Source organism: Vulpes vulpes, chromosome 9, assembly GCF_048418805.1.
Source record: "Vulpes vulpes isolate BD-2025 chromosome 9, VulVul3, whole genome shotgun sequence".
NCBI classification, from domain to species: Eukaryota; Metazoa; Chordata; class Mammalia; order Carnivora; family Canidae; genus Vulpes; species Vulpes vulpes.
The window spans coordinates 3664628-3690195 of NC_132788.1; the positions used below are offsets into that span (position 1 = coordinate 3664628).

At 50.2% G+C, this 25568-nt stretch overlaps 1 protein-coding gene across 5 annotated transcripts in view; it reads left to right on the top strand.

The window, feature by feature from the left end:
* Nucleotides 1-25568, top strand: part of COL6A3 (collagen type VI alpha 3 chain) — an 80922-nt gene that overhangs the window by 38453 nt on the left and 16901 nt on the right. For all 5 annotated transcript variants that reach the window (XM_025984344.2, XM_025984340.2, XM_025984345.2 and 2 more), the window contains 28 exons: nucleotides 181-780; nucleotides 1436-1773; nucleotides 2720-2798; nucleotides 3632-3777; nucleotides 5186-5278; nucleotides 5729-5782; nucleotides 6688-6759; nucleotides 7480-7506; nucleotides 7601-7645; nucleotides 7766-7819; nucleotides 8274-8336; nucleotides 8939-9004; nucleotides 9393-9446; nucleotides 12011-12046; nucleotides 12641-12703; nucleotides 13764-13826; nucleotides 15315-15377; nucleotides 16313-16375; nucleotides 17824-17874; nucleotides 18167-18202; nucleotides 18665-18727; nucleotides 19452-19514; nucleotides 20782-20814; nucleotides 20898-20934; nucleotides 21035-21046; nucleotides 21147-21640; nucleotides 23143-23239; nucleotides 24032-24730. In XM_025984344.2, coding sequence (XP_025840129.2) covers nucleotides 181-780; nucleotides 1436-1773; nucleotides 2720-2798; nucleotides 3632-3777; nucleotides 5186-5278; nucleotides 5729-5782; nucleotides 6688-6759; nucleotides 7480-7506; nucleotides 7601-7645; nucleotides 7766-7819; nucleotides 8274-8336; nucleotides 8939-9004; nucleotides 9393-9446; nucleotides 12011-12046; nucleotides 12641-12703; nucleotides 13764-13826; nucleotides 15315-15377; nucleotides 16313-16375; nucleotides 17824-17874; nucleotides 18167-18202; nucleotides 18665-18727; nucleotides 19452-19514; nucleotides 20782-20814; nucleotides 20898-20934; nucleotides 21035-21046; nucleotides 21147-21640; nucleotides 23143-23239; nucleotides 24032-24730 — 3564 coding nt within the window. The remainder of the gene's footprint in view (nucleotides 1-180; nucleotides 781-1435; nucleotides 1774-2719; nucleotides 2799-3631; nucleotides 3778-5185; nucleotides 5279-5728; nucleotides 5783-6687; nucleotides 6760-7479; nucleotides 7507-7600; nucleotides 7646-7765; nucleotides 7820-8273; nucleotides 8337-8938; nucleotides 9005-9392; nucleotides 9447-12010; nucleotides 12047-12640; nucleotides 12704-13763; nucleotides 13827-15314; nucleotides 15378-16312; nucleotides 16376-17823; nucleotides 17875-18166; nucleotides 18203-18664; nucleotides 18728-19451; nucleotides 19515-20781; nucleotides 20815-20897; nucleotides 20935-21034; nucleotides 21047-21146; nucleotides 21641-23142; nucleotides 23240-24031; nucleotides 24731-25568) is intronic.

A 25568-nucleotide genomic window follows, 5' to 3' on the forward strand; every position in this document is an offset into this window, starting at 1 on the left:
TGTTCTTAGCAAAATAGTGGCTGTGAATTTGGGAACCATAGAGGCATGGAATAAAGCAAAGGTGTTTGCTGTGAATAAGTCACAGCATTTTTAGCATCATTCCAGCTATTTTACACTTTGTATATTTGTTATGGATATGGAAACCAAATTTCTCCTCATTTGCATTTCAATCACTTTCAGAGAAAAAGAAAGCAGATGTTGTGTTCCTGTTGGATGGCTCCATCAATTTCAGGAGGGACAGTTTCCAGGAAGTGCTCCGTTTCGTGTCTGAAATTGTGGACACGCTGTATGAGGGGGGTGACTCCATCCAGGTGGGGCTGGTCCAGTACAACTCTGACCCCACTGACGAGTTCTTCCTGAAGGACTTTTCCACCAAGCAGCAGATTATTGATGCCATCAACAAAGTTGTCTACAAAGGGGGGAGACACGCAAATACCAAGGTGGGCATCGAGCACCTGAGGCTGAATCACTTCGTGCCGGAGGCAGGCAGCCGCCTGGATCAGAGGGTCCCTCAGATAGCGTTTGTGATCACGGGTGGAAAGTCGGTGGAGGATGCCCAGGAGGCCAGCCTGGCACTCACCCAGAAGGGTGTCAAAGTGTTTGCCGTGGGTGTGAAGAACATCGACTCAGAGGAGGTTGGGAAAATAGCGTCCAACAGTGCTACAGCGTTCCGAGTGGGCAACGTCCAGGAGCTGTCTGAATTGAGCGAGCAAGTTCTGGAAACTCTGCACGATGCAATGCATGAAACCTTATGTCCGGGTGTGACCGATATTTCCAAAGGTAACCAATCCCCTTATATGTACGTTTTCATCCTGTCGTGCCAACATTTAGGACCTGTTTGGTTATTTATGTGCTTGGTGCTGGCCCATGGGGTCCTTGAGCCTTTGGCTGCTTCAGTCATTTTCCTTATATCCATGTGGGTTGGGTCCTGGCAACCGCCTGGCCCCTGTTAACAATAAGGATATGTTATATTTTGGGGTAAGAGTGGAAGTCTGTATTTTCTTGCTCTTACAAGGTTTACTTTTTCCCTCTACTCTTGGATCTCCCAAATAATTCAGAGTAATCGATCCCTGTTTCTGTTGATAGGTTTATTAGATCAACTATTTGAGAAAAGAGTACTCGAGTTCTCAAGCACGTTTAATTCCAAGTACAATCTTGGGGTGCACGTGCACACCAACTCTATTGCAGGCCCAAACTGACAAACACCCCAGAAAAGCAAACACATTGAAATGGTCTACACTCTCAGTTCCTAAGAGTCAGCTCTGGCGTGCCTTGAGAGAGAGGCAGACCAAATTGCTTCTCCAAGCCCATACATAGAGGATCTCATTTTGCCCTTGAGCACGATGCCTGGTCCCCATCTGGGGGCCATGCCTGTGTATTGGACTCATCTCAGCCACCTCAACCTAGAGCTCATTGCCTACTTTCCCTTTTGCAGTCTGTAATCTGGATGTGATTCTGGGGTTTGACGGATCAAGGGATCAGAATGTCTTTGTGACCCAGAAGGGCCTTGAGTCCAAGATGGACACCATCTTGAATAGAATCAGCCAGATGCAAAGAATCAGCTGCAGCGGCGGCCAGATGCCCACCGTGCGGGTGTCGGTGGTGGCCAACACACCCTCAGGTCCCGTGGAGGCCTTTGACTTTGCCGAGTACCAGCCAGAACTGTTTGAGAAGTTCCGGAACATGCGCAACCAGCACCCCTATGTCCTCACTGCAGACACACTGAAGGTCTATCAGAACAAGTTCAGACAGTCTTCAGCAGACAATGTAAAGGTGAGCATGGGCTCCTCCTTCTTTCAGCTTCCCATGCAGCTTCTGGACTTCTAGTGGTCAGGAGGCACACCTCTATGTCCAGAAGCCCCTTTTCCCAAAGTGTTCTTCTATGAACACGCTTCCCGTTTGATGGGGTTGGCAGTGCCCAAAAAATAAAAAAGTGCCTTACCGTCAGCTGATCATAATAATCTTCCTCATTGTAGTAGTTTTACTAATGCTCTAAAAAAAAAAAAAAATCCTGGAAATCAGTAAGTAAGCTTGACTGAGTTGAAGTTGTGATTAATTCATGTTTAATTATAGTGCAACCCCTTAAGTACATCATGGTTTCTGTTTCCCTCTCTTTCTCTCCATGTGTATAGGCCGGGTGGCTTCTTCGGAGGCCTCTCTCCTTGGCTTGCAGGCGGCCACCTTCTCCTCCTGTCTGTGTACCATCTTCCCTCTGGGTGTGTCTGTGTCCCAATCTCTTCTCGGTAGACCGTCACACTGGGTTAGAGCCCACCGCAATGACCTCACTGAATTTAAGGACACTTTAAAAGCCCTATCGCCACATATAGTTATCTTCTGAGGCACTGAAGGTGAAGGCTTCAACAGCTGATATTTGGAGGGACATACTTCAGCCCATAACACACCCACAGACACACACTCACACAATTTCTAGAAACTACATCACATAAATAGGAAAATGAGATAAACTGTTTTTATTCTTATTCTGAGTTGTTTTTTTTTTTTTTTTTTAGTAAATCAAGCACTACAGTATCCCCCTTTATTTCATCCCTCACTTATTGCACAGTATCAAAGAGCTATAAACTGAGGATTACTGTTTCTTATTGTTGGTCCCCGGTGTCCTCGACTCTAAGATGGAGGACTTGAATGGACCGGTCTCCCTGCTGGGAGTCTGAGGTTTCTAATTTTGGTTGGGGTTTGACACATCTTTTTTTTTTTTCAGGTGGTCATTCATTTTACGGATGGGGTAGATGGAAATCTGGCTGATTTACAAAAGGCATCTGAGGAACTCCGACAAGAAGGTAGGTCGTGGGCTTTCTAAATGTGAGAAGTTGGCCTGGGTGAGGCAGGGACACCACCCAGCTAAGGTCCTCTGGGGGATCCTTGGGGCATCCTCCCTGCAGCCTGGCCCTCCGACACCTGCCTGGTGCTATCGGGGTTCCCCTTGTACCACAGATGGCTCTATCAGCAAGTCCTGACACAGAACATCCAGAAAGCAGCATGCTTTTGCAAAAGAATATGTCGTTTTGATCACAGCTCACAAATACCATACTTTTAAGCAAAAATATGCTCTAATACACACCAAATAATGGACATAGATTTTCCAAATTTAGGGCAATTAGATAAACAGGGATGCCTATTATCAGATATAATATCTGGATATTCGTTTCCTTTGGAATTCTTAGCATTGTCAGAAAGTGAATGCCAACACCAGAGGTTTACAGAAGCAAAATTTATCTTAAGAATGTTCTATGACTTAGCTGGCTTTTCCTGAGCGAAGAAGATGAGACAGTGACTCATCTGGTTTGGGAGGTGTGCATCTCAGCTCTTCCCACAGCACCCCCATGTTTCACAAGGCCAGAGTTTGAGAATTTCTGTATGAATATGTTTCATGACGTCACTTCCTGTATTTCTACTGATGAGTTTCGCTATGTAGCTGGGGCAATTGCTCAGAGGTGTCAAAATTTCCAGGATCTTGACCCTTCAGAGTGGCTAACTAGTTTGATTCAATACGTCTTAGGTAAAGGCCACATTTTACACTGAAGTCTTCTTTTAAAATAAAAAGTCAGGAGGGCAAAGAGGTGGTGGCTGTGGAGGGCCAGGCAAGCTGCACTGAATGTGCTTCTCCACGCAGGTGTCCAGGCTCTGATCCTCGTGGGCCTTGAACGTGTAGCCAACTTGGAGCAGCTGATGCATTTGGAGTTCGGGCGAGGCTTCCTATACAACAGGCCCCTGAGGCTTAACTTGCTGGACCTCGATTATGAACTAGCAGAGCAGCTCGTGAGTTTTTATGTCTCTACACACAAACTGGTCTAGATACCAAGTTCTTTGTCACCTTAAGATAACGAAGGCACTTTATTTTATTTTTTTGCCAGATGAATGGCAGAGGGGCCCTTTGGGTGGGCCACTCAATCATTCAATTCATTTAATTCACCTGGGAGGGACCTGCCTTGTTGCCATCCCATGCGCGAGCCCTGGGACCGGAGGTACCCAAGAGCTGGGAAAGTGGCCAGCGGGACAGTGGTTCTCTGGGTACGCTGGTGGCGTCACCCGACGATTTCTTCAGTTCCCTTCTGCGAGCATTTTGCCCTTCAAAAGACTGTCAGGAAGGCAAAACATCAGAGTGACTGTCGGCAAATGGGAATCAGGTTGTCAGCATCAGAAAGCTTGCATGAGCAAACAAGGCAATGCAGGAGAAGAGAGATCATTTCTGGGCAGAGAAGCATCTCCATGGCCTCTCTCCTAGTTTCCTTTGGAGCAGATAGAGGGGACCCTGAGGCTTCCTAATGCTTGGGTTCAGCTTCTCTTGGCTGCAGATACTAGCTCCAGGGTTGGCAGTGGGCAGGCCTTTGGGGGACGTGGGGCTGAGTGGTCAACTCAGGGACTGTTTGCTTGTGGCAATAGCAGGCCGTGGGATGAATTGAATGTCCCTTCTTTGCTCTTGCATTCTTCCCAAGGCTGGAATTAGGATTTTTTTTTTTTTTTTTTTTATTGGGTGGTAGGAGGTTGTGTTAGTTGACACATCTGGAATGTGGAAGAAAGTGAAAACTCTGAGAAGCCCACTGTAAGGAAAGTGTTTGACCACCATGAGTGTAGCAGCTGGAAATGTTTCTTGGGCATCCACTCTCCCCGTAAAGTCAGGGGCTCGGATGGGAAGGGACCATCGAGGGTGTCTGCTGAGTGTGGCCTCCTTGGTGACCCAGGGTGGTGGCAGGGACCACTTGTGTTTGCCCCACACGTGGCTCTTCCCGATTTTCCTCCATCCTGGCACCCTGGTCTGTGCTCTGGCCATGGTTCTGAGGAGATTTGGGGGATCCTTCTATCGGGGCCATATGCAACCTGCTTCTTAGGTCTTGCTCTTTAGAGTTTGAAAATATGTCACTCATGCTTAATGTGTGAAATTTGAAGATGGACATTGGAAACTTTTAGAAATAAGGCCCAGCCCAAAGTGACGCCGTGAATAAGATCTATTTTACTTTGGTGGCTCTTCACGTCCCCATGTGTGACTTCCCACTGCCGTCCGACTGCTGGGCCAGTCTCAGAGGGAGGGCCACGTGGGCAGAGCTTCACCTCTCACTGTGGAATCCATGCACATCAGATTTTTTTTCCCCTTCATGGCCTATATATGCTTTTTTTTTTTTTTTTCTTGGCATTTGTTAGGACTTGAACTTTCTTTTCTTCTTGGTAGGACAACATCGCTGAGAAAGCTTGCTGCGGAGTTCCCTGCAAATGCTCCGGGCAAAGAGGAGACCGCGGGCCCATTGGCAGCATCGGGCCAAAGGTAAAGTGGCTGTGCCTCTTACACCTGGGGCCAGCTCTCAGCAGAGTCCCTGGGGTGCAACAGGAGGCCTGAGGGACACTGGATGCCCGCCGCCTTCTTTCTTTCCTCAGGAAGAGGGGATCTGTTCTTTAGTGCTTTGGTTCTTCATTTTATGAAATAATGTTCATATCGGTGGGCATCACGTACTGGCAGCCTCTCCGCGGAGGGTCAGCAGGGACTCTTAGCCTTTGCATCTAAGTTAAAGGAAGCGGACAGGATTTTGAGAGCCTTCAAGACCCTGATAGATGAAGGGCGCTGGAATGATGAATGGAAGCCCAAGTTCAAGGGAACAGCTAACGCCGTGCTAAGTGGTGGCACTGCTCTATCAAAGTTACGGGGTCGGGGAGATGCTTGAAGGTAGAACAAAGAAAACTAGAGGCTTTCACCGAGGAATCACTCTTTCTGTTTTAGGGTATTCCCGGGGAAGATGGCTATCGAGGTTATCCTGGCGACGAGGGCGGACCCGTAAGTACAAGATGATTTGTTCTTTAAGCTTTCTTCCCTCTTTGTTCCTCACACGCTGGGGTTGAATTGTGGGGCTCATGATCTGTTGCATTTCCAGTGATTTTCCTACCAGGAAAACCTTCGTTTCTGACTTCTGTGACAACTCAGATCTCTACGCTGTGGGGCACAGGGCGCAGGGGGATGACTGGACGTGACACATGTGGACGTGCTGTGCAGGGCTCTTCCTCGTTCTATTTCAGAGGGAGAGACTCGATGGCCTGTGAGGCCGGGGGACACCAAATAGGCCATGCCGGGGTCCAGCAAATGCAGATGTCCAGTCCAAGCAGAGACGGGAGTGAGCTGGGGCAGGGCAGAGGGAGCCTAGTCAGGCTGTTGTCGGGGTTACGGCCTTTAAGGGAGGTTTGCTGACTTGGGTGACCTAAGGATGCAGCTGGGGGCTCGGGAAGCAGGTCCTGGGACAGATGAGGTCTGAAAGGCTTGGGGACACTAGAAAGAGGCCCAGCCCTGGGATGGGGGGACAAGGCCAGTGGACAGCAGATGAAGTCACGGGGTCCCAGCAGGCAGTGCCAACCCCGGGACCCTCTGGGGAGCTAGAAACCAGGGACGGTGTGCAGGAGCCATCAGGCCCAGGGTTCTCCTAGCACCCGGTACCCAGAGGCCTGCCCATCCTTGGTCCTCTAGGGAGGTACCTTCTGAGCCACGGACCTTCCAGGGCCCACTCCCCCAAGGGGTGGGAACCTCCCAGGGCTGGGGGTGCAGGGGTGCCGAAGGCTTGACCAGGATCGAACAGCATCCCTGCCGGGGAAATTTACTTTCTAGAACACCCCTCTCCTGGCAAAGTGAACTCAGTGGAGGCATAGTGACAAGGAGCTCCAACCTGTAAATGGCTTTGTCTCTCCCGGCAGGGTGAGCGCGGTCCTCCTGGCGTGAACGGCACTCAAGGTTTCCAGGGCTGCCCCGGGCAGAGAGGAATAAAGGTACAGGGTGTGCGTGTGTGCGTGTGTGTGCGCGTGCGTATGTGTGACCACAGCACCAGGGCATCGGCAGGCAGAGGCGTTCAGTGGCACGTGCAGAAGTGAGACACTGTCCCCAAATGCCTCTCTGGGGAGGAAGGCCCCAGAGGCCTCAGCAGCCAGGGGCTCCAACTGCAGGCCGGGTCCAAGGTCTGGCGGGTCCAGCAGCCCAGGCTGCCGCGGGCAGGGAGCCTGAGGAAGTCAGGGGGCGGTCACGAGGCCAGGTGGGGGGAGGGCCGGTGGCCTGTGCCTCCAGCCCTGGGCCCCGAGAAGAGCCAGAGAAGTGTTGGGGGGCCAGGGTGGCAGGCACACGCTGGAAGGTTCCTTGTGAGAAGTGCTTGGAGGCGCTGTCTCCTCCGTTTGCTGATGTTTGAAAGCAGGTGCTGAAGGTAAGAGGCCACCGGGCCGTAAAGTCACAAAGGGACCTTGGAGCCTGGTGCCCTCCTGCCCAGGGAGCCTAGAGCAGCAGGTGCTCAGGCCCAGGCAAATTAGCCTCAGGATCCCCCACCCCCACCCCCACCCTGCCAGGATGGAGAGAGGGCAGTGTAGACTGAGTCCTGAGAGCACTGGATTTCAGATCCAGGTGTAGAGGAGGGATTACCCCCCCCCCCCCCCCCCCCCCCGCCGCCTTTCTCTGTGGCCTCCAGGGAGGACCTAATCTTCCCCCTTTCCCCTGCCTTCCAGGGCTCTCGCGGATTCCCAGGAGAGAAGGTACCTTCGCTTTGTTTTAGCTTTTTGTAAATTGATCGCATTCTCAGGATCTGTGGGTTTTCCTTTCTCACCGTGCGTCTTGCTTTCCCCGCAGGGCGAATTAGGAGAAATCGGGCTGGACGGTCTCGACGGTGAAGACGTAAGTGACTTCGCGCTCGGAGCGCACACCGTGTCCTCATTGTGAACATCCCGGCCGCTCCTAGCTCAGGCTGCGGTGGAAATTGTGCCGGGGGTGACGTTTTCTCATTGTCTTTGACAGGGAGACAAAGGATTGCCCGGGTCTTCTGGAGAGAAAGGGAATCCGGGCAGAAGGGTACGTATGTTTCCATAGCGTTGTCATGATGGAAAAACTAGAAACATTTTACCTAAGGAATACATACTTGTTTAATCCACGTCTGTGAAGACTGCTTCCTCCAGGCAGCCTTCTCTGATGTCGTCCGGGGTTGGCATCCACTCTGTCCTCCATCAGCTGTGACAATTACATCATATATTTTTGTTTGTTGGAAGGGTATGTCTCATAGGGCACGAGCTGAGTGTGATCTGTTTAAATAAACCCCCGGTGTCTGGTACGGAATAGGTCCCAGTAAATATTTGGGATTACCAGAACAAATCAGAAATACCTGGAAGTGATTTTACCTTTCTGTAAATGCGCTAATGGGAAATGCTATCCTGTTAAAGATTTACGACCTAAAGTACGTGATTTTAAGGGTGAGATACAAATTGGAAACCCTACCTAATTTTTCTCTCTGCTTGGGCTTTTTATTTAGGGTGACAAAGGACCTAAAGGCGTCAAAGGAGAGAGAGGAGACGTTGGCTTTCGAGGTGACCCGGTAAGGGGACGTCCTCACCCGCAGCGTGAGACCCGCGTCTCGGGGAAGAGGGTTTCGGCGACGCGGGTTGAAGGGAAGAATTTTAAACCAGAATTCTGAAATGGCCTTAACATGTGTTGGTAACACACAGGGTTTGTCCTCTTCCTACAATTTTGGAGATGTGTTTGCTCTCTACCTGCAGAGATAAAGTGTTTGCAGGGCCTTTCCTACAAAGACCTCAGAAGTTTCCCTAAAAGGTGGCCTCAGGGCACTTTCATCCAGCTGGACTGGGTGGTCAGGAAAGTATTAGGGGTGGCCAACACGTCAGGCCGCCCCTCGGCCATATCCCACCCACGACCCACAGCCTGCCCATGGGGTCACCAACCACTCTCGGCCCTGGATGGTGGGCGGTGGCCCTTCCTCAGTGAGAAGGACGATCCCCCAGGGTCACTCTTGCCTGGTTCTGGCCCAGAGGAGAGGAGGCTGGCCTGGCATGGGGTTTTATAGAGTCACAGAACGAGAGAAGCCACAAGGCTTTCTTTTCCATCTCTTTCCCTAAAGTGAATTGAAAGCATCCTTTGCTTGCACATGCAGCTCATGTCCCTGACCTGTATTGTTTGCAGGGTGACTCAGGACGGGACAGTCAGCAGAGAGGACCCAAAGGAGAAACTGGAGACATCGGCCCCATGGTACGACACCCTGTAATCCCAGACCCCCTTGGCTGAGCGCTTGGCCCCCTCCCCGCATGCCCAGCACCGCCGCAGAGGCCACGGAGGTGGTCTTCAAGGCTGTGGGGCCCACGCGCGGGGCGCAGACCCCTTGGTGAAGGGAGTCTCCAACAGGGAGTGGGAGCAACTGCTACTTACCTGCAGAATTTGTGCCCCTTAGATATCAGTGGAAAGTGCCTGTGAAGCCAGAGGCTTCCGAAGCCGGGCACGGCCCACATCTCAGCGGTCCCCCCAGCAGCCCACCACCCTGTGTGTGTGCGCCCTTCCCCGCGGCCTCTGGCTCAGTGTGCCCGAGTTAGACAGTCTTCTTTGCAGCTGAGAATCTTACACCGATTTTTCCTCCCATCAGGGTCTCCCTGGGCGAGACGGGGTGTCTGGAAGGCCTGGAGACCCCGGGAAGGACGTGAGTGCCTCTTGGGGCTTGGGGGCCTCCGTGGGGAGATTGAGCAACTGCTGCTGCCTGAGTGGCCCACCAACACGCTCTGGGGCAGAGTTACTCAGCAGCTTTATATTTAGGGATTTTAAAGGGATTCTTGAAACTGCTGTCACCCAAATCTTGGTGCTTATGGCCGTGCTTCATGCTCACCATTTGTTCTGTGCCCCATCCCTCCTCCCGCCCCGGGGTTCTCCTTGCCTCTTGTCCAAAGCACCGCATCCAACAGAGGCTTTTAAAAGCGATGCCTTCGCTGCTTTCACATATTTGGCTAGGTTTTAATCCCACTAAATATTTTTAAAATCCAAACAGAAAAAAGAAATAAAATAAAATAAAATCCAAACAGAAGCAGGAGTACAGAGGGGAATGAGGGAGTTAGGGGGAGGAGGGCCGACGGGTCGTGTACGTGTTGGCGTCGTAATTGTTGGTTGGTTGGTCGGTGCTGCTGTAGTTCAAGCAACGGAACCAGATTCTGTTTTCTCATGAATCGCATCTTGCAGCTGCTTTTTCAAGACATTTCACAAATGTCTGCTGCCAGACGGCGCGTTGCATGCAGGCTCTCTGAGGCTTGCGGAAGGCTTGCTGAAGCCAAAGCTATGTACACAAGCTCTGGGCCCGGGAGGGGGGGTGGAGCTGGGGTACCCAGAGCTCGGCTCTGGAAGCGGGGAGAGAGTCCCTGCTCGGGGAGGAGCGGTCTGGAAGTGGATAAATCTTCAGGGGCCGTCAGGGTGGCTCTGCTCAGCGGGCGGCACAGCACAGCACCCCGGGCTGGGCTGCGTAGCCAACAACAGCACCTCCGCCTGTTCCCTGGCACCAGCCTCCCGCTGGGAGCTGGACTGGTGGTGGCACCATCATGTGCTCTGCACTGGGCGCCTTTTGGGAGGAGTGACTCTCACTCATGATCACATGATATGCCTTGGGCACATTTACTTATTTATTATTATTATTTTTAAAGCCTTTATTTATTTGAGAGAGAGCAAGAGAGAGCACAGTCAAGGGTAGGGGTGGAGGGAGGAGGAGAAGCAGGCTCCCCGAAGAGCATGGACCCCAACGCGAGGCTCGATCCCAGGACCCCCGAGATCATGATCCGAGCCGAGGGCAGACGCTTCATCCACTGAGCCACCCAGGCGCCCCTAGGCATAATCTTTTAGGTTATACTTTTATAATTCAGAGGCAAACAAAATTTGAAGATGCCGTCTTAAATGTTCTGAGGATTATATTTGAATAATGCCGAGGAGCTGTGTGATGACGAATCGATGAGGAAATACCGTATTGTCTGTCATGACGTGCTGACGGCTCCGGTCGTGAGTGGAGCCAAACCTTGTTTTCACGAAATGACTTATTAATAGAGCCATGCAGCCAATTTGTTTGATTTCTACATGCAAGGTAGACACTTGGGTTTGAAGTTGATACGGGGTCAAGGGCTCTCATAGACTCTTCCCTTGATGGCCGGGAAAGGCCTGGTTGTCAGCTTCCTCCTCCTTCCCTTAGGACCTCGCTGTGCCAGGCTCATGCCGGGGTGACCTGTGTCCTTCCCACTGGGCTACCTCATGCCTCAGTCCACCACTCAGGCTTCTGCAGGCTGTCTCTGGCCTCAGTTGTACGTCATCCAGCACTGGTGGCCTCTAGTCATACTCTAGGATGTCCCCTTGCCGGGGTTGGGGAGGCCAGCCAGATTGTTTATTCTGAAGGAGTGGCCTGGCCCGTCCCCTCCCCCTCCACTTGTCCATGTGTCATCCATGGAAGGAGGCCAAGGTCTTCCCTTAAAGAAGCTGCCATCACAGGGAATAATGGCAAAGCCGTCACCCCAGAAAATCTCTGGGCCCGTCCATTGGGGGTGGAGAGCCTGTTTCTTTGGTTGATGCAGCAGATGCGTCAAGCCCGCAACAGAACTATTGTGTTACAGTCTCCAGAATACCAACCCTTAACCTCGCAAAGATACACCCAGGACCTCCGTGAGTTCCAATCCTGAACCTTTGCTCTGGAGAGGAAGCATCACAAAATTGGGATTAAAGGATGACTTAATGCAGCAAGTCCACGTTTATTTGAATTAAGGGTCACTTCTAGAACATCGAGGGAGACGTTGCCAAGTCATGAGCCCAGACTAAGCACAGTTGGGCTTTTAGGTCCACATATGCGCAATCCCGATACTTTACTTAACCAACTATGTGTTATATTTGGCCGGGAGCATCTGGAGAGCTTGGGACTCCCTTCCACGAGAATGAACATATTTCATGACTTTGCCCTGCAGTTAGGAACTCGGTCGTAAAGCAGACAGGTTGACATTACCATTTCACATCCTTGTGTGAGACTGGCTGGGATCATCCAGCCAGAACGAGTCATTGTTTTGCTTGGCAGGGCTGGAGTCACTCTGAAAGCTTCCATCTGGGTGGTGAACAGGGCAGCACGGAAGCAAAAGCTCGCAGAGATGAGGGCAAGAGGAAGGGTGGCGCGTGCACGTCTGCTCGGGGCCGGCCAGGTGCACAGCGGCTCCGTCCCCAGGCTCCCTCTCACTTTCTGTGACTTCTCCACAGGGTGGCTTTGGCCGAAGGGGACCAGCAGGAACGAAGGTAGGTCTCTAACTTGGTGCCTCTTTCCCGGCATCACATCATGACTCCCCGTGTGCCCTGTCCCTTTGCCAGCGAGGCATGGCGCTCAATCAGCTGCCGATTCCTTAACGTGAGGCTCTTCTAAACGGCTTGTGAGACCAAGGGGCCATGGGGACAGGGACCAAAAACAAGGGCGAGAGATGGAGGAGGCGATGTCCGGCATCCCTTATCCCCGATGGGCCCACTTGTTGGGTTGTTGACCAGTCTCAGCGTCTTCCTGTGTCCATCTACTCACCTGGGCAAGACAGGTTTGGATGAAAAAAACAAAACAAAAACAAAAACAAAAAACAAAACAAGAAAACAAACCTTATTTCCCAAAGCCATCTTGAGCAGAGGGTGAAAAGAGTGGAAAACCATCCTAAGAGTGCAGAGTGACACCGCTGTACCTGCCCAACGTCTTGTCCCGGAGCTGCCTCCTCCATGGCCTCCGCACCCCCCCACCCCCACCCCATAGGGCTGTTCTCCTGTCGCCTTGTCCAGGTGTGACTGTAGAGCAGATGGCTGACATTGGTGAAACCATCCTGACACCCCCCTCCATCTTCTTTTGTTTCCAAGGGCAACAAGGGTGGCCCCGGCCAGCCGGGCTCCGCGGGAGAGCAGGGGGCCCGAGGTGCGCAGGTCAGTAACCCCCCCACCCCCCACCCCCGCCCAAGGTGTGGCTGCATGCCTTGTGATGTTTCCTGGGTGCTTAGTTGTTTGTCTTTAAATGAGGTGAGAGTCAATTTTACAAAATCGGATGCAAAACTAATCATCATGAAGCGAACAGTTCCGTGGCAGGTAGTCCATTGGCAATGCGGTGACCATGAGCTCTACACGTGTCCACCTTCCCCAGAGGAGCCCCTTACCCGTTACGCAGTCACTCCCATCTCCCCTCCCTTGGCTCCTGGGAACCACTCATTTCCCTTCTGTCTCTGTGGGTTTGTCTCTTCTGGAAATTTCATGTAAACGGAGTCACACAATATACGGCCTCTTGTGTCCGGCCTCCTCCACTGAGCATCATGCTTTGGAGTTTCATCCACGTAGTGGTGTGTGTCTGCGCTTCCTTCCTTTCGATGGCTGAGGAATATTCCACGGCGTGGACAGACCACAATCTGTTTACCCAGTCGTCGGCTGGTGGACACTCAGACTCTTTCCACCTTTTGGAAATTGTGAATGGTGCTGCCGGGGACATCTGTGCACAAGCTTTTGTTTCAACCCTTGTTCCTCGTAATTTTTTAAAAGATTTTTATTTCTTTATGTTAGAGAGAGAGACAGAGAGAAAGAGAGAAAGAAAGAGAGAAAGGGAGAAGGAGTGAGGAGGGGAGGAGTAAAGGGAGAGGAAGACGGAGAGAGACTGAAGCAGACTCCGCACTGAGCACGGAGCCTGACGCGGAGCTCCATGTCATGACTCAGATCGGGACCTGAGCTGAAATGAAGAATTGGTCACTGAACTGACTGAGTCACCCAGGCACCCCTTGTTCCTTGTATTTTTTTTTTTTAATTAACTTCCCCATTTGTGTCCTGCATTGGAGCTGCTGTTAACAGCTGAGACAGGAGCGTGGTCTCCAGCGGGCTTTCTGGCTGCGCCAAAAAGAGCGGGGCTCTGGGCTCTGTGCCAGGTGCAGGTGTCACCCTGAGTGAGCTTCCTCATGGAGCGCCACCTCCACACAGCACTTACGTTGGCATTTTACCTCTTTAGGGTCCACCTGGTCCCACAGGTCCTCCAGGGCTGATCGGTGAACAAGGCATTTCTGGGCCTCGGGTAAGTCGGTCCGATCGCACCCCCGTCTTTAGCTAAGCAGAGAGCGCAGGGCCTGCACAGGCTGAGGTCCCGTGGGTGGTGTCACTGTAGATAGACTCCCCCTCGCCTCGTTCCTGGCAACACACACCCTGAGTCAGCCTCGGTCCTCACGGAGACTGGCCAGCCTCCCCGAAGAAGTAAGAGACCCTGTTGCTTGGTGCTCTGGGGGCTTCTTTTTTTTCTTTCTTTTTTTAAAGATTTTATTTATTTATTCATAAAGAGACAGAAAGATACAGGTAGAGACACAGGCAGAGGGAGAAGCAGGCTCCTTGCAGGGACCCTGAGGGGGGACTCGATCCTGGAACTCCAGGATCACGTCCCGAGCCAAAGACAGATGCTCAACTGCTGAGCCACCCGGGTGCCCCTCTGGGGGTTTTTAAATCCTAGTGCTGCTCCTTCCAAACAGGGCCCAGCTGGGTGGTGAGCACTGCATCTCCAAAGTCTGAGGCTTACACCCGCTTAAGATCTAACTCAATCTGCCCACATTCTCCGCTAATGCCAAGTTGTTTCACAGGTGGCCCCTTGACATTGCCTTGGGGTTTGGTGTTTTGTGTGAGGCGTTCCCCGTCCTCAGGTCTGACACAGAAGCTGCTCCTTATACTTGCATGGCCACAGGCATGAACATCATCTCTGTGGTTGGTGACGATGAGCAGAAATGTGTCAGAGCTGAGTGGGGACCCAGAACCCAGTGCTGCAACACTCGGGCGTCCCTCCTGTCTGACACGGGAGCTCCCCTGTCGTTTGTTATGGAAAACCATAGTGACCGAAAACTGGCAAAGAACTGACCTGTTGCCCCATAAAGGAACAAAAGGTCGGACAGTGAAGCAGAAACTTTGTGAGAACCTCTGTTCGCTTAGACATCCTTCCCCGGTTTGCAATCTGAGAAATCCCTATTTTCAAAGCTCCTGTGGTTCTGTTCACATCATTTAAGCTCTGGTTGGTCGAGAGCTTATGGAGTGGGGGTGAGGTGAAGCTCTTCAAAAGGTCACCAATGCCAAGTAGCTGCTAACCCCTGTTGTTGGCATCTTTGTTCTGGTCGTTTCCGGGCTCTGGGGGCTGCGCTCCATTTGAAGAACTGTTTCTTCATTATTTATTTGCTCCGTCAGTGGATACAGGGACACAGGATTCCACACCTGTGTACCCAGGGGTCAGTGTGCAGGCGTGGACAGGGAAACAAAGCCACATAATATCCGGGTGCTTGTCCTCTCTGGTCAGGGCCTCGGGGTATGTGACTGGTAACAGCAGCATGTGTTCCTCTGGGGAAACAGGTGCCGAGCGGTCAGGTGATACTTTCAGTTTGCATAAGTGGTGTCCGTGCACGCGTGCATTTGGGTCTCCAGCACCGTGCATGGCCCTGAGTGCAGCGGGGTCGGGGGAGGGCAGGGTTCAGGCCTTTGGGCTTGCAGGGTGAATGTTTCATCGACACGCTCCTCTCTCCTCGTGCTGCAGGGAGGTGGAGGGACCACAGGCGTTCCTGGAGAGCGTGGCAGGATCGGTCCCCTGGGAAGAAAGGTGCGTCTTGACAAAAGTAGGGCTCATTTCCTGAGGCCGAGGCCCAGCCAGACTCTCCGTGGCCTCACTCTCTCTCTCTCTCTCTCTCATCTGTCCCTGTGCCCTCCTGCTTCGCTTGCACCCAGCTTCCCCGGTTGCCAGCCACGTTGGCCCGTGGGATCCCTGTCTTGTCCCCACCCCAAGGGAACATGTGGGCTGTACTCAGTGGCTTGGCTATCTCATGGCCAGAACCCTCCAGCAGCAGGTGGATGACCTGATTCTGTTCGTGCCGTGGTTTGTGGCTCCTCAGAGCCATCTGAGCAGATTGGGGGCGCCTAGCACAGCATTGCACACGCATCCTTTCAACACTGCAGTGCACACACGGAGCTCTGCTGGCCATATTTAGCTTATCCAAGAGGCCCAGATGCCCAACTGTTTTGGATAACGGCAGCTTGTTACATGAAGGCTGTCTGAGAACAGACTTTCCGTAAGCCTTAAGAAAACCACAATTTATCAGAACCAGTCTGGAAGGGCAGCATTTTCTCCATAAAGGAAATGTGTTCATGTGAATCCACAGTTGTCTCTGCATCTCTTGCTGGTGTTGTTGGGTTTCCCTGCTGAATTCAACGCCCACTGACTTTCCTGGCTTCTTTCCCCTTGTTTCTGTTTCTCTCTTCCCCGTCAGCATGTCCCCGTGCCATGCTAATGCAAGGAACAAACACAGACTTTTCCTGGATTCTTTTCCTGGAGTGTACACACAAGCACTGCGATTTAAAAAAAAAATCATTTTTATCAAAATCTAAAAGATGAAGGGAGCGGCTTGCAGCAACCCTACCGTGAGCATTGCATAGAACACGAATGGCTTAGAATCACATTTTAAGTTGGCTTTGGAACCACAGCTGTCTCAGCCTTTTTTTTCTTTTCTTTTCTTTTTTTTTTAATTTTCTTGTGTGTAGGGTGAGCCTGGAGAGCCGGGACAGAAGGGAGGCATCGGGAGCCGGGGCCCTCGAGGGGAGACGGTAAGAGCAAGACGTGCTGTGGCTCATCCTTCGCTAGAAGGCGGGAGGTGGGGAGACAGGGCCTTGCTCTGGGCTAGGCTTCATCATTGCCCTTTAACTGGGTCCCAAATAAGGGTAACTTGATAGTTGCTTCTTGTGTCCTTGGGACCTGACTGAACACAGCAAAACCTTCTGCTTATAAACAGCAAGTGAATTTCAAAATCAGTTTCATTCCATCAGAGAAGACTGAGGAAAGACATTTTTTTCCTAAGTGAACATGGGGACTCGATGAAGCGGGATATACTTTCACTTTCAGTCTTGCAGGAGCTTTTCCGCAAAGAAATAAATATCCTTTGGTTAAAATGGAATTGGATCTGCTCAGGTCTCGATCCACATTGAAACCATTTCCTTTGAATGAGACATCCTAGGAATAAAAGTTATTACCTCGGTAACTCATTTAAAAAATGTCATTTAAAAATAATCTATAATAATAATCTATTTGCTCACGAACGATAAGTTCGTAATATATATTTCTATCCAGGGAAGAGAAGTCTACAGAATATTGAGAATGTTTAAAGAATGAAGCAGTATAGCTAAAATGGACCAGATTTATTTGATGTATAATCCCAAACTTTAAAATATTTTGGGGGGTGTATGCAACTTCTCTACGGCAAAGATCCATTTCTGGCATTTAAAAGATCCATTTCTGTTACTGTTAGTTTCAGGAGCAGAGGGCGAAAAAAATCAGACTTTAAAATCTATTCAGACCATTGAAGGGAATCTCTTCTTGATTGTGTCCATAAATTTTTGGACAACGGCTCTTTCACTGTTGAAGTTTGCTCAAAAGCGTAAATTAACTATGTAGTGCGCTCCATGTACATTTTAGAGATATTAATGTATATTTTACATGCATTCTTCTGATCTTTTGAAATCGTTAATGGAATCCAGTTCTGAAGATCTCCCATGGTGGGGGTGATGGGACAGATCCAAGAGCACAGGAAGGGGGAGTTGGGAATGAAAGTAGGCTACGGCATGACTGTTAGGAGGGGAGGGGACAGAGTCTGAGCACAGGAGCACTCCGGAAGGCATGCGAGACTGCATTCTTGCTTTGAAGTAGAATCAAAGACCCAAAGATGCAGAGTCAGGGTGGCCTTTGGGAATCCTTTCCACTTTCAGAGTCTTGGGTTCAGTGGGTCTGTGATTCTATGCCCAAGTGGTGTCTTTCCAGTGGCTGTCAGTTGTTTATATTGGGGCCACACCAGCACCATTTCGCCAAAGGAGCCCATTAAGCACATCCTCTTCCAGATGCAGTCTTGTTTGTACTTGGAGGATGGGATGGGAGCAGGAACACGTCCTTGATCTGGAAACACTTCAGGGACCCAAAGGCCCTGTGCTCAGGCCTCTAGACAGAGGTGGCTGTGCAGTGCTCCGCATGGCGGCCTGCAGTATTGCTGTCTTTCCATCCCCAGGGCGACGATGGCAGAGACGGGGTTGGCAGTGAAGGACGCAAAGGCAAAAAAGTATGTATCTGCTAGGTTCTTTGAACTTCTGACATCTTATATTTTTAGAGAATTATTTCTCAAAATATTATTGTAATATCAAGAATTTTTTTCTCCTGATGACTCCAGGGAGATATATATATATATATTTCATAATATATAAATATATATATTTCATTATATATATTATATATAATGTGTGTGTGTGTATATATATATATATATATATATATATATTTCAGCTCAAGAATAATGTATTTTAGATGCACTTAAATTGGGACCAAATACTGAGTTACTTATTTATCTCTTACAGGGAGAAAGAGGATTCCCTGGATACCCAGGTCCAAAGGTAAATAAATATTCCCTTAATGGTGAAATGTCACTGTTGTTTGTGCCTGAGTCTGGTGTGTTCATGGGCTGGAAATCAGAACACTGAGGTGCTAGTGTTGGGTCAGCTGCTTACCAACTGGGACCCAGGGAAGGCCTCGGCCTCTCTGAGATACGCCCTCATCTGTTAGGTGGACGGGACAGTGTGCACTTGCCTCGAGACCTGTGAGAGTTAAATGAAATGACGCAGCAGTAACATACTTTGTAAACTCAAAATGCTGTGCTCGGTGTGGTATTGTCACCACGGGTTCAACAAGCTAAGGCTGACTCTGCAAGGGACACAAATGGACTAGGAAGGCAGTGGAATATAAATCAGAGTGAGCCACTTGGCTGCCCCAGGAAGTGCGGTCCGGATGCCCCTGGGACCCTCAGCTAGACCCTCCATTTCAGAGCCTAATGCATTTCTTTCTGGCTCTCTTCCCAGGGAGTCCCTGGCGAGCCAGGGACAGGAGGACCACCGGGACCCAAAGGCATCAGAGGCCGAAGGGTGAGTCTGCCCACCTGCAGGCAGGTGGGGAATGAGAACATGTGTGGTAAAAATTATTCTTCTTCACCTGCAACCTGGCTAGTTGTAGTTTAGGGAAGAAGAGAAGGAATCCTAAGCCCCAGAGCAGTGTCCTCAGGACCCTCTGTGGTTGTCTGCTCTGTCCTCCGCCAGCCATGCCGTCCTCGTGAGGAGGCCCTGAGAACGCCTTCCTCTAACACATCTCAGAGATCATGAGACCGCACGCTGCCCTCCTCCCCACCATTAGAGTCCTCTTCCCTAAGCTACTTTTAGCTCTGAATTACTTTCTTCAATGGATGTTTACTCACCCTCTTAAGATTACACCGAGTCTTGACTTAGCAAATTGTGGTCTGGATGTGGGAAACTGTTGTTTTTAGCTTAAAATACAGTTAAAACCCTCATCCTATCCTGTCGCTTTGCTCAGTGAAGACAGCCAGACTCCGTCATCATACTACTCGAGGTAGGGTTTCAATACATCAGATTGTCTCCGCTGAATAGTGATCTGATTAATTGTCGTTTATTGGTTTCTTGTCCATCCAGGGATAGTCTTATTGATGGTTCTTGGGCAAGCATCTGACGGAGAGATTTCTCATGGTGACGGGGGAACGCTGAATCAGATCACCTTCACTGCCCCCTTCCAACCATAGGAGATGGGGATTCCTCATCTCCTGCCATAGCTGAGCAATATTTGTTCTGTCCTTTCTAGGGAAATTCAGGACCTCCGGGCGCAATTGGGCAGAAGGGAGACCCTGGCTACCCAGGACCATCTGTAAGTACCTTCCCTCCTCCCCACCCCCCGAATTCTGATCAAGCCACTGGACTAGATGCTTTACACATGCCTCTTTATAAACTTTCCACTGTCCCTTCTCCTCAAGAGAGGGCTGCTGCATTTGTATTGTTATTGCCTTTTTTTTTTTTTTCCGAGTAAACCACTTTTCTTTTGATACCACAATGGAGAAAAGAGGTTTTGAGTTTTAGAGTAACAAGAAGCTTTAAAAAGAAGTTTCTTATGGAACCTTGTGGTCTAGGGTATATTGTAATTTGCCTTTATAACTTCCTGGTATAGGTTTGTTTGAGGTTTGTGTACAGGACAAAAAAAAGTACAAGTTTTAATACTTCTTGGTTGCATATCGTAGAAGTAGTATAATTTATGACAGATGTCGGTCTGTGGACTACTTCCTTTGGTTTATAAAATGCCCGAGAGAGCTTCTGATTTGTGGTTTAAAACCCACGAGTGCCCTGCCACCAGGGGCCAGGAGGGTGACCTTCTGCAGGCTTTCTAGGACGTCTCTTCACTACGAATGTCTTTGTTTCCTTATTTGAAGCTTTCCTTGTATTGTCTCCCTACATTAAATTCGATGAGGTTCAAAGAATGACGGACAATCATTCTTACAAGGAAAGGTTGAGGGATTCTACTGGTTGAACTTGGATGAAGGCTGAGTCAGGTGATTGCTGCCTTTAAGAAGTGAAGTGTTTAAAAGTAAACCAGTCTCTAGTCCGGTGGAAAGACACTTGATGGGCCCATAAGATGACTCCTTGACCGTCAGGGAGGCCACAGGTTGGGAGGAGGGATTGAGGGTGGTTGTGGGTCTGTCCTTGGAGCTCCTCTGGGATGGACTCCAGCTGGCATGCTTCCCCTCTGGAGCCCAGGGTCAGCTAAATGACTCCTCCTCACTGTCCCTTCTGTGAACAGGAGGTACTAAGCTAGCAGGTGCAAAGGAAGTGCTTCTTAGGAGAAGCGATGTGTAGCCTCAAGCCCAAATATGTGATCCCTTTGATTTGTCATGAGCTTCCAGGTTTCTGGGGTGCAGGGCTATTTACCTTGCAAGGGAAACACTCTTGCCTTTAAAGTTATCTCCCTATTGGTCCTTGAGCAGTAAAGTCAAATCTACAGGGGGAACCTGAAAATGACCAAGGCTGGCCAGGGTCTACCTTTGCTTCCTCCGTGGGGTTTACTGGGATCCGAAGGTGGTTCCTCAGCCCCAGCATCCTGCCTATCTGTGCTCCTTCTCATCCCCTCTTTCCTTATTCCGCAGGGTCCCAAAGGCAACAGAGGTGACTCCATGGATGTAAGTTGCATGTGTACAGCTCCCGTCCTTGCGCTGTGAGCCCCCGGTCCACCCCCTCATGCTTCTTTCCTTTCCTTTTAAAGCAATGTGCCCTTGTCCAGAGCATCAAAGATAAATGTCGTAAGTACATGATTTTCCACTCTCCGCGACCCCACTTGGTAGGACGTTTGACATTCTCATGTGGTCACCATATTCACTGCTTTCTTCCTTTCTTCCGTAGCTTGCTGCTATGGTAAGTTGATTCCAGCCGTGTGACTGCCCTCCTGCTGAAAGAGGACCCTCCCTTTTCCAGTAAGTAAAACTTGTCTTTGGAAACCCACCACTTCCCACAGGGCCCCTGGAATGCCCCGTCTTCCCGACGGAGCTGGCCTTTGCTTTAGACACCTCGGAGGGGGTCACCCAAGACACCTTCAGCCGGATGAGGGACGTGGTCCTGAAGCTCGTGGGCGACCTGACCATTGCCGAGAGCAACTGCCCGCGGGGGGCGCGTGTGGCCGTGGTCACCTACAACAACGAGGTGACCACGGAGATCCGGTTTGCCGACTCCAAGAAGAAGTCAGTCCTCCTGGACAAGATCAAGAACCTTCAGGTGGCGCTGACATCCAAGCAGCAGAGCCTGGAAACGGCCATGTCCTTTGTGGCCAGAAACACGTTTAAGCGAGTGAGAAACGGATTCCTGATGCGAAAAGTGGCTGTTTTCTTCAGCAATAAGCCCACGAGGGCCTCCCCACAGCTCAGGGAGGCTGTGCTAAAGCTTTCGGACGCAGGGATCACACCCTTGTTCCTCACGAGCCAGGAAGACCGGCAGCTGGTCAACGCGTTGCAGGTCTGTGCCCTGGGGGCATCGTTGACTCCTCCCTCGGTTCTTCTTGGGCTCTGAGAAGCTTCTCGGGCACCTGGTACCTCCTTGATGAATTCATGCCATGGTTTCCAAAAGCTCCTGGAGGAGGCTGTTGTGATTGGCGACTACTCTAGTGAGATTTCCAGGACAGCCGGGTGGCTCTGGCACTAGAGTGACAGCCACAGGCCTGTGATTTATTGCCACAGGGTCCCCCCTCACATGCTGGAGGAGACACTCCCAGGGCTGACCCTGAGGCCTATAGTCTTCCAATGAGGTCCCCCAAGTGTCAGTGATCCCAGCACCCCCTCTACACCCCCCTCTCTGAGTCTTTCTCCAGCCAGGAGGCAGCCAAGGGTCAGCCTTTGCTATGAAGCTGCAGAGTGCTCCCTTGTCATTCGCTTAAATAGCTTGTTCAATTGTTACAATAATAAATATAATTGGCTAATTAATCAATGAATATTTATTCGATGCCCATTCTGGTGGCATTGCTCAAGATGAGTGGGGTGGTGGGCATGATGGGCAAGAGCCCTAGATCCAGCCCACCCACTTTATAGCTTCAAGTCACCACAAGTAATATGGTCACGTCACTTTAACTTGTCTGGGTCTTAGATTTCTTGCCTGCGAAAGACGAGGTCGGGGAGGGATGGTCTCTAGCATCTGTCATTCTAGACTGGGTATTCTATGGTCTTACCACTGCCTGTGTCAGTGAAAGACAGTCTGGTCTTTGGTGCCATCTCTCAGGCCAAACCATAGGCCAGTTTGAGCACAGCGTACTGAGCTTGGGCTTCCAGCTGTCTACCCTTGCAAGGGGTCATTTATGTACATTGGCCCTCCCGTGGGCTGAGGGACCCAGAATCACAGGGTTCTTGACAGCATTGTTTCAGCAAGTTTGAAAAGTCAATTATTCATTCATTAATTAAATGTAATTATTCATTAAATGACTGCTTAGGGATGGTGTCCTGGGCGCCATGATGATGAGCAAGACTTCTTGAATCTTCTAGATGTGATGTTATTACTTGCTTTGTCGGGAAATCCCTTTCTGGGCCTGGGAGAGTGGGAGAGGATGGAGCTAATGATTGTCAGTGGCTGGAATGATTGCCGAAAACAACCATTCTACGGAAGCGCCCACTATTTCCTAGAGGCTAGCCCAGGCCTTTTACATGCATTATCTAGTTGGACATGGGGAGTTTAGGATTCTCCTCATTTCACAGCTGAGGAAATTGGACCCCAGACAAGTTAAATAATCTTCCTGCAGGCCTGGCAGGAAGTGCAAGAGTGGGATCTGAACTGCAGCTCATCTCCACAGAAGAAAACCTGGGTTGTCCGATTAGGCTCAGGACCTCCTCCCCAACCCCCCACCCGCCCAGAGAAGATACTGATCTGTTGGGAAGTTTATTTTACTGATGTGACTCTCTTCCTCAGCTACATTTTCCAGTAGTTACTTACCACGGACACTCCTACCAAGCATTTTCTTTTGTTTAAACCAGATCAATAACACAGCAGTGGGGCACGCGCTCGTCCTACCCGCTAGGAGAGACCTCACGGACTTCTTGAAGAATGTCCTGACCTGCCACGTTTGCCTGGGTAAGGGGCTTCCCTAGCAGGAACACCCGTTACATCGCGTACTGTGCTATCCATGGGGTAGCATTCGAAAGAACCCTCGCCATCCATATAAAGGGCTAGAGTTAAAGGAAGATTCCTAAAGCCTCACGTTTACCAGTGTAATTCCCATATAAGTAGTTTCCTTACTGAAAGTGGAACCCCTTAAACAGAGCTTCTCTTTGACAGGGAATGATTCATTTTATGGGAAATAAAGGAGAAAGTAGGCTCTGCTTCTATTTGACCTTGGCGTCCAAATTTCAATGATCTGTCTTTGTGACTTTCTGGAACACATTTATTCGAAGAGTGGTGAAGAAATCGTTTTCTTTCCTTTCCTTCTTTTCTTTTTTCTTTTCTTTTCTTTTCTTTTCTTTTCTTTTCTTTTCTTTTCTTCTTTTCTTTTCTTTCTTTTCTTTTCTTTTCTTTTCTTTTCTTTTCTTTTCTTTTTCTCTTTTCTTTTCCTTCTTTTTCCCCACTCCTCCTACCCCTATGTCCTCCCTCCTCCTCCCATGGTTCCTCCTCTTTTTTCTCTTCCTTTTCCTCTTCTTTTAATGCCAATGCCATAGTATACTAACAAGGACTTTAGCTTACTGATTTGTTTCATTTAGTGTTAGCTGATGAAAACTGAAATCTGGCCACAAAGTGGCAGCAAGCTATAGGTGGGTTTCTATATTATGGGATGATTTTAACTGCCCCCAACTCCCTCCCAGCACATTGATGTACAATATCTTACTGTGAGGGGTCATAGAATAAATGGGCTACCGTGCTTTTTTCTAGACATCTGCAACATTGACCCGGCCTGTGGATTTGGCAACTGGAAGCCTTCCTTCAGGGATAGGAGAGCAGCAGGCAGCGATGTGGACATCGACATGGCTTTCATCTTAGACAGCTCTGAGTCCACCTCTCTGTTCCAGTTCAATGAGATGAAGAAGTACATAGGGTACCTGGTCAGGCAGCTGGACATAAGCCCCGACCCCAAGGCCTCTCAGCACTTTGCCAGAGTGGCAGTTGTGCAGCATGCGCCCTATGAGTCCCTGGGGAATCCCAGCCTACCGCCCGTGAAGGTGGAGTTCTCCCTCACTGACTATGACTCCAAGGAGAAGCTGGTGGACTTTCTCAGCAGAAGAATGACACAGCTGGAGGGGACCAGGGACCTGGGCAGTGCCATTGAATACACTATAGAGAACGTCTTTGAAAGCGCCCCCAACCCACGGGACTTAAAAATCATAGTTCTGATGCTGACAGGTGAGGTGGAGAAGGAGCAGCTGGAAGAGGCCCATAGAGTCATCTTGCAGGCCAAATGCAAGGGTTATTTCTTCGTGATTCTGGGCATTGGCAGGAAGGTGAACGTCAAGGAGGTGTACAGCTTCGCCAGTGAGCCGAATGACGTCTTCTTCAAACTATTGGATAAGCCGACTGAGCTTAACGAAGAGCCTCTGATGCGCTTTGGGAGGTTGTTACCATCCTTCGTTGGCAGTAAGTCCTACATGGGACAGTGTGGGCCTGGGCCAGGGCTTTCTGCCTGGGGCTACCTGGGACATGGGCCACAGAAAAGACATCTAGTGTGCTGATGTTGACTTGTTCATTCAACACACATATATTGATACCTACCATATCCCAGACATATTTTAGGAGCCAGGGTTGGCAGTGAACACACAGCAGGAGATCCTGTCCCTGTTTACTCACTGATTCAACCAAATTCGTCTGAGCACCTCCCAGCCATAGACCGTGTGTCTCTGAGAGTGAACAGTGGATCAAGCGCACATGTATTATGCATGACATGATAGATGGGGAAGCTCCTAGAAGGAGGTGTGTTGACCTGGGCTTAGCCACCAACCCCACACTTGGAAACTCCTGGGCCTTTGTTAATGTGAATCTCCTCTCTGGGATGATCACCTTCACCTTCAAAACATATCCATAGCTGCCCCTGGTCACCATGAAAGCACCCCACTTCCAGGGCTTTCTCATCGTTAATCTGGGCGCTACTTACCGTATCTATTTCATGGCCCGCTGGCTATTCCTTTGCAGTCTGCGGTCCCAGTAGACTGCATGGTCCGTGAAGAGGTGCATTGTTCACCCTGTGCTCAGAGCCTGGCCCAGTGCACAGCCCCAAGTCAGACCAGGCGAGTTATCTAACTAACGAGAGACATCTAGACAATAGGAACAAACATGCGTGTACAGAGAGTTTATTATTCATGGGAAAGGTGAGGACCATGAAAACAGTGTTCCCATGTGTGGAGGTCTGTCCCTTAAAAGTGCTAGAGAAAACCCATGAAGCCAAGGTAAGCCAGCCAGTTCGCCTGGGAGCCACCAT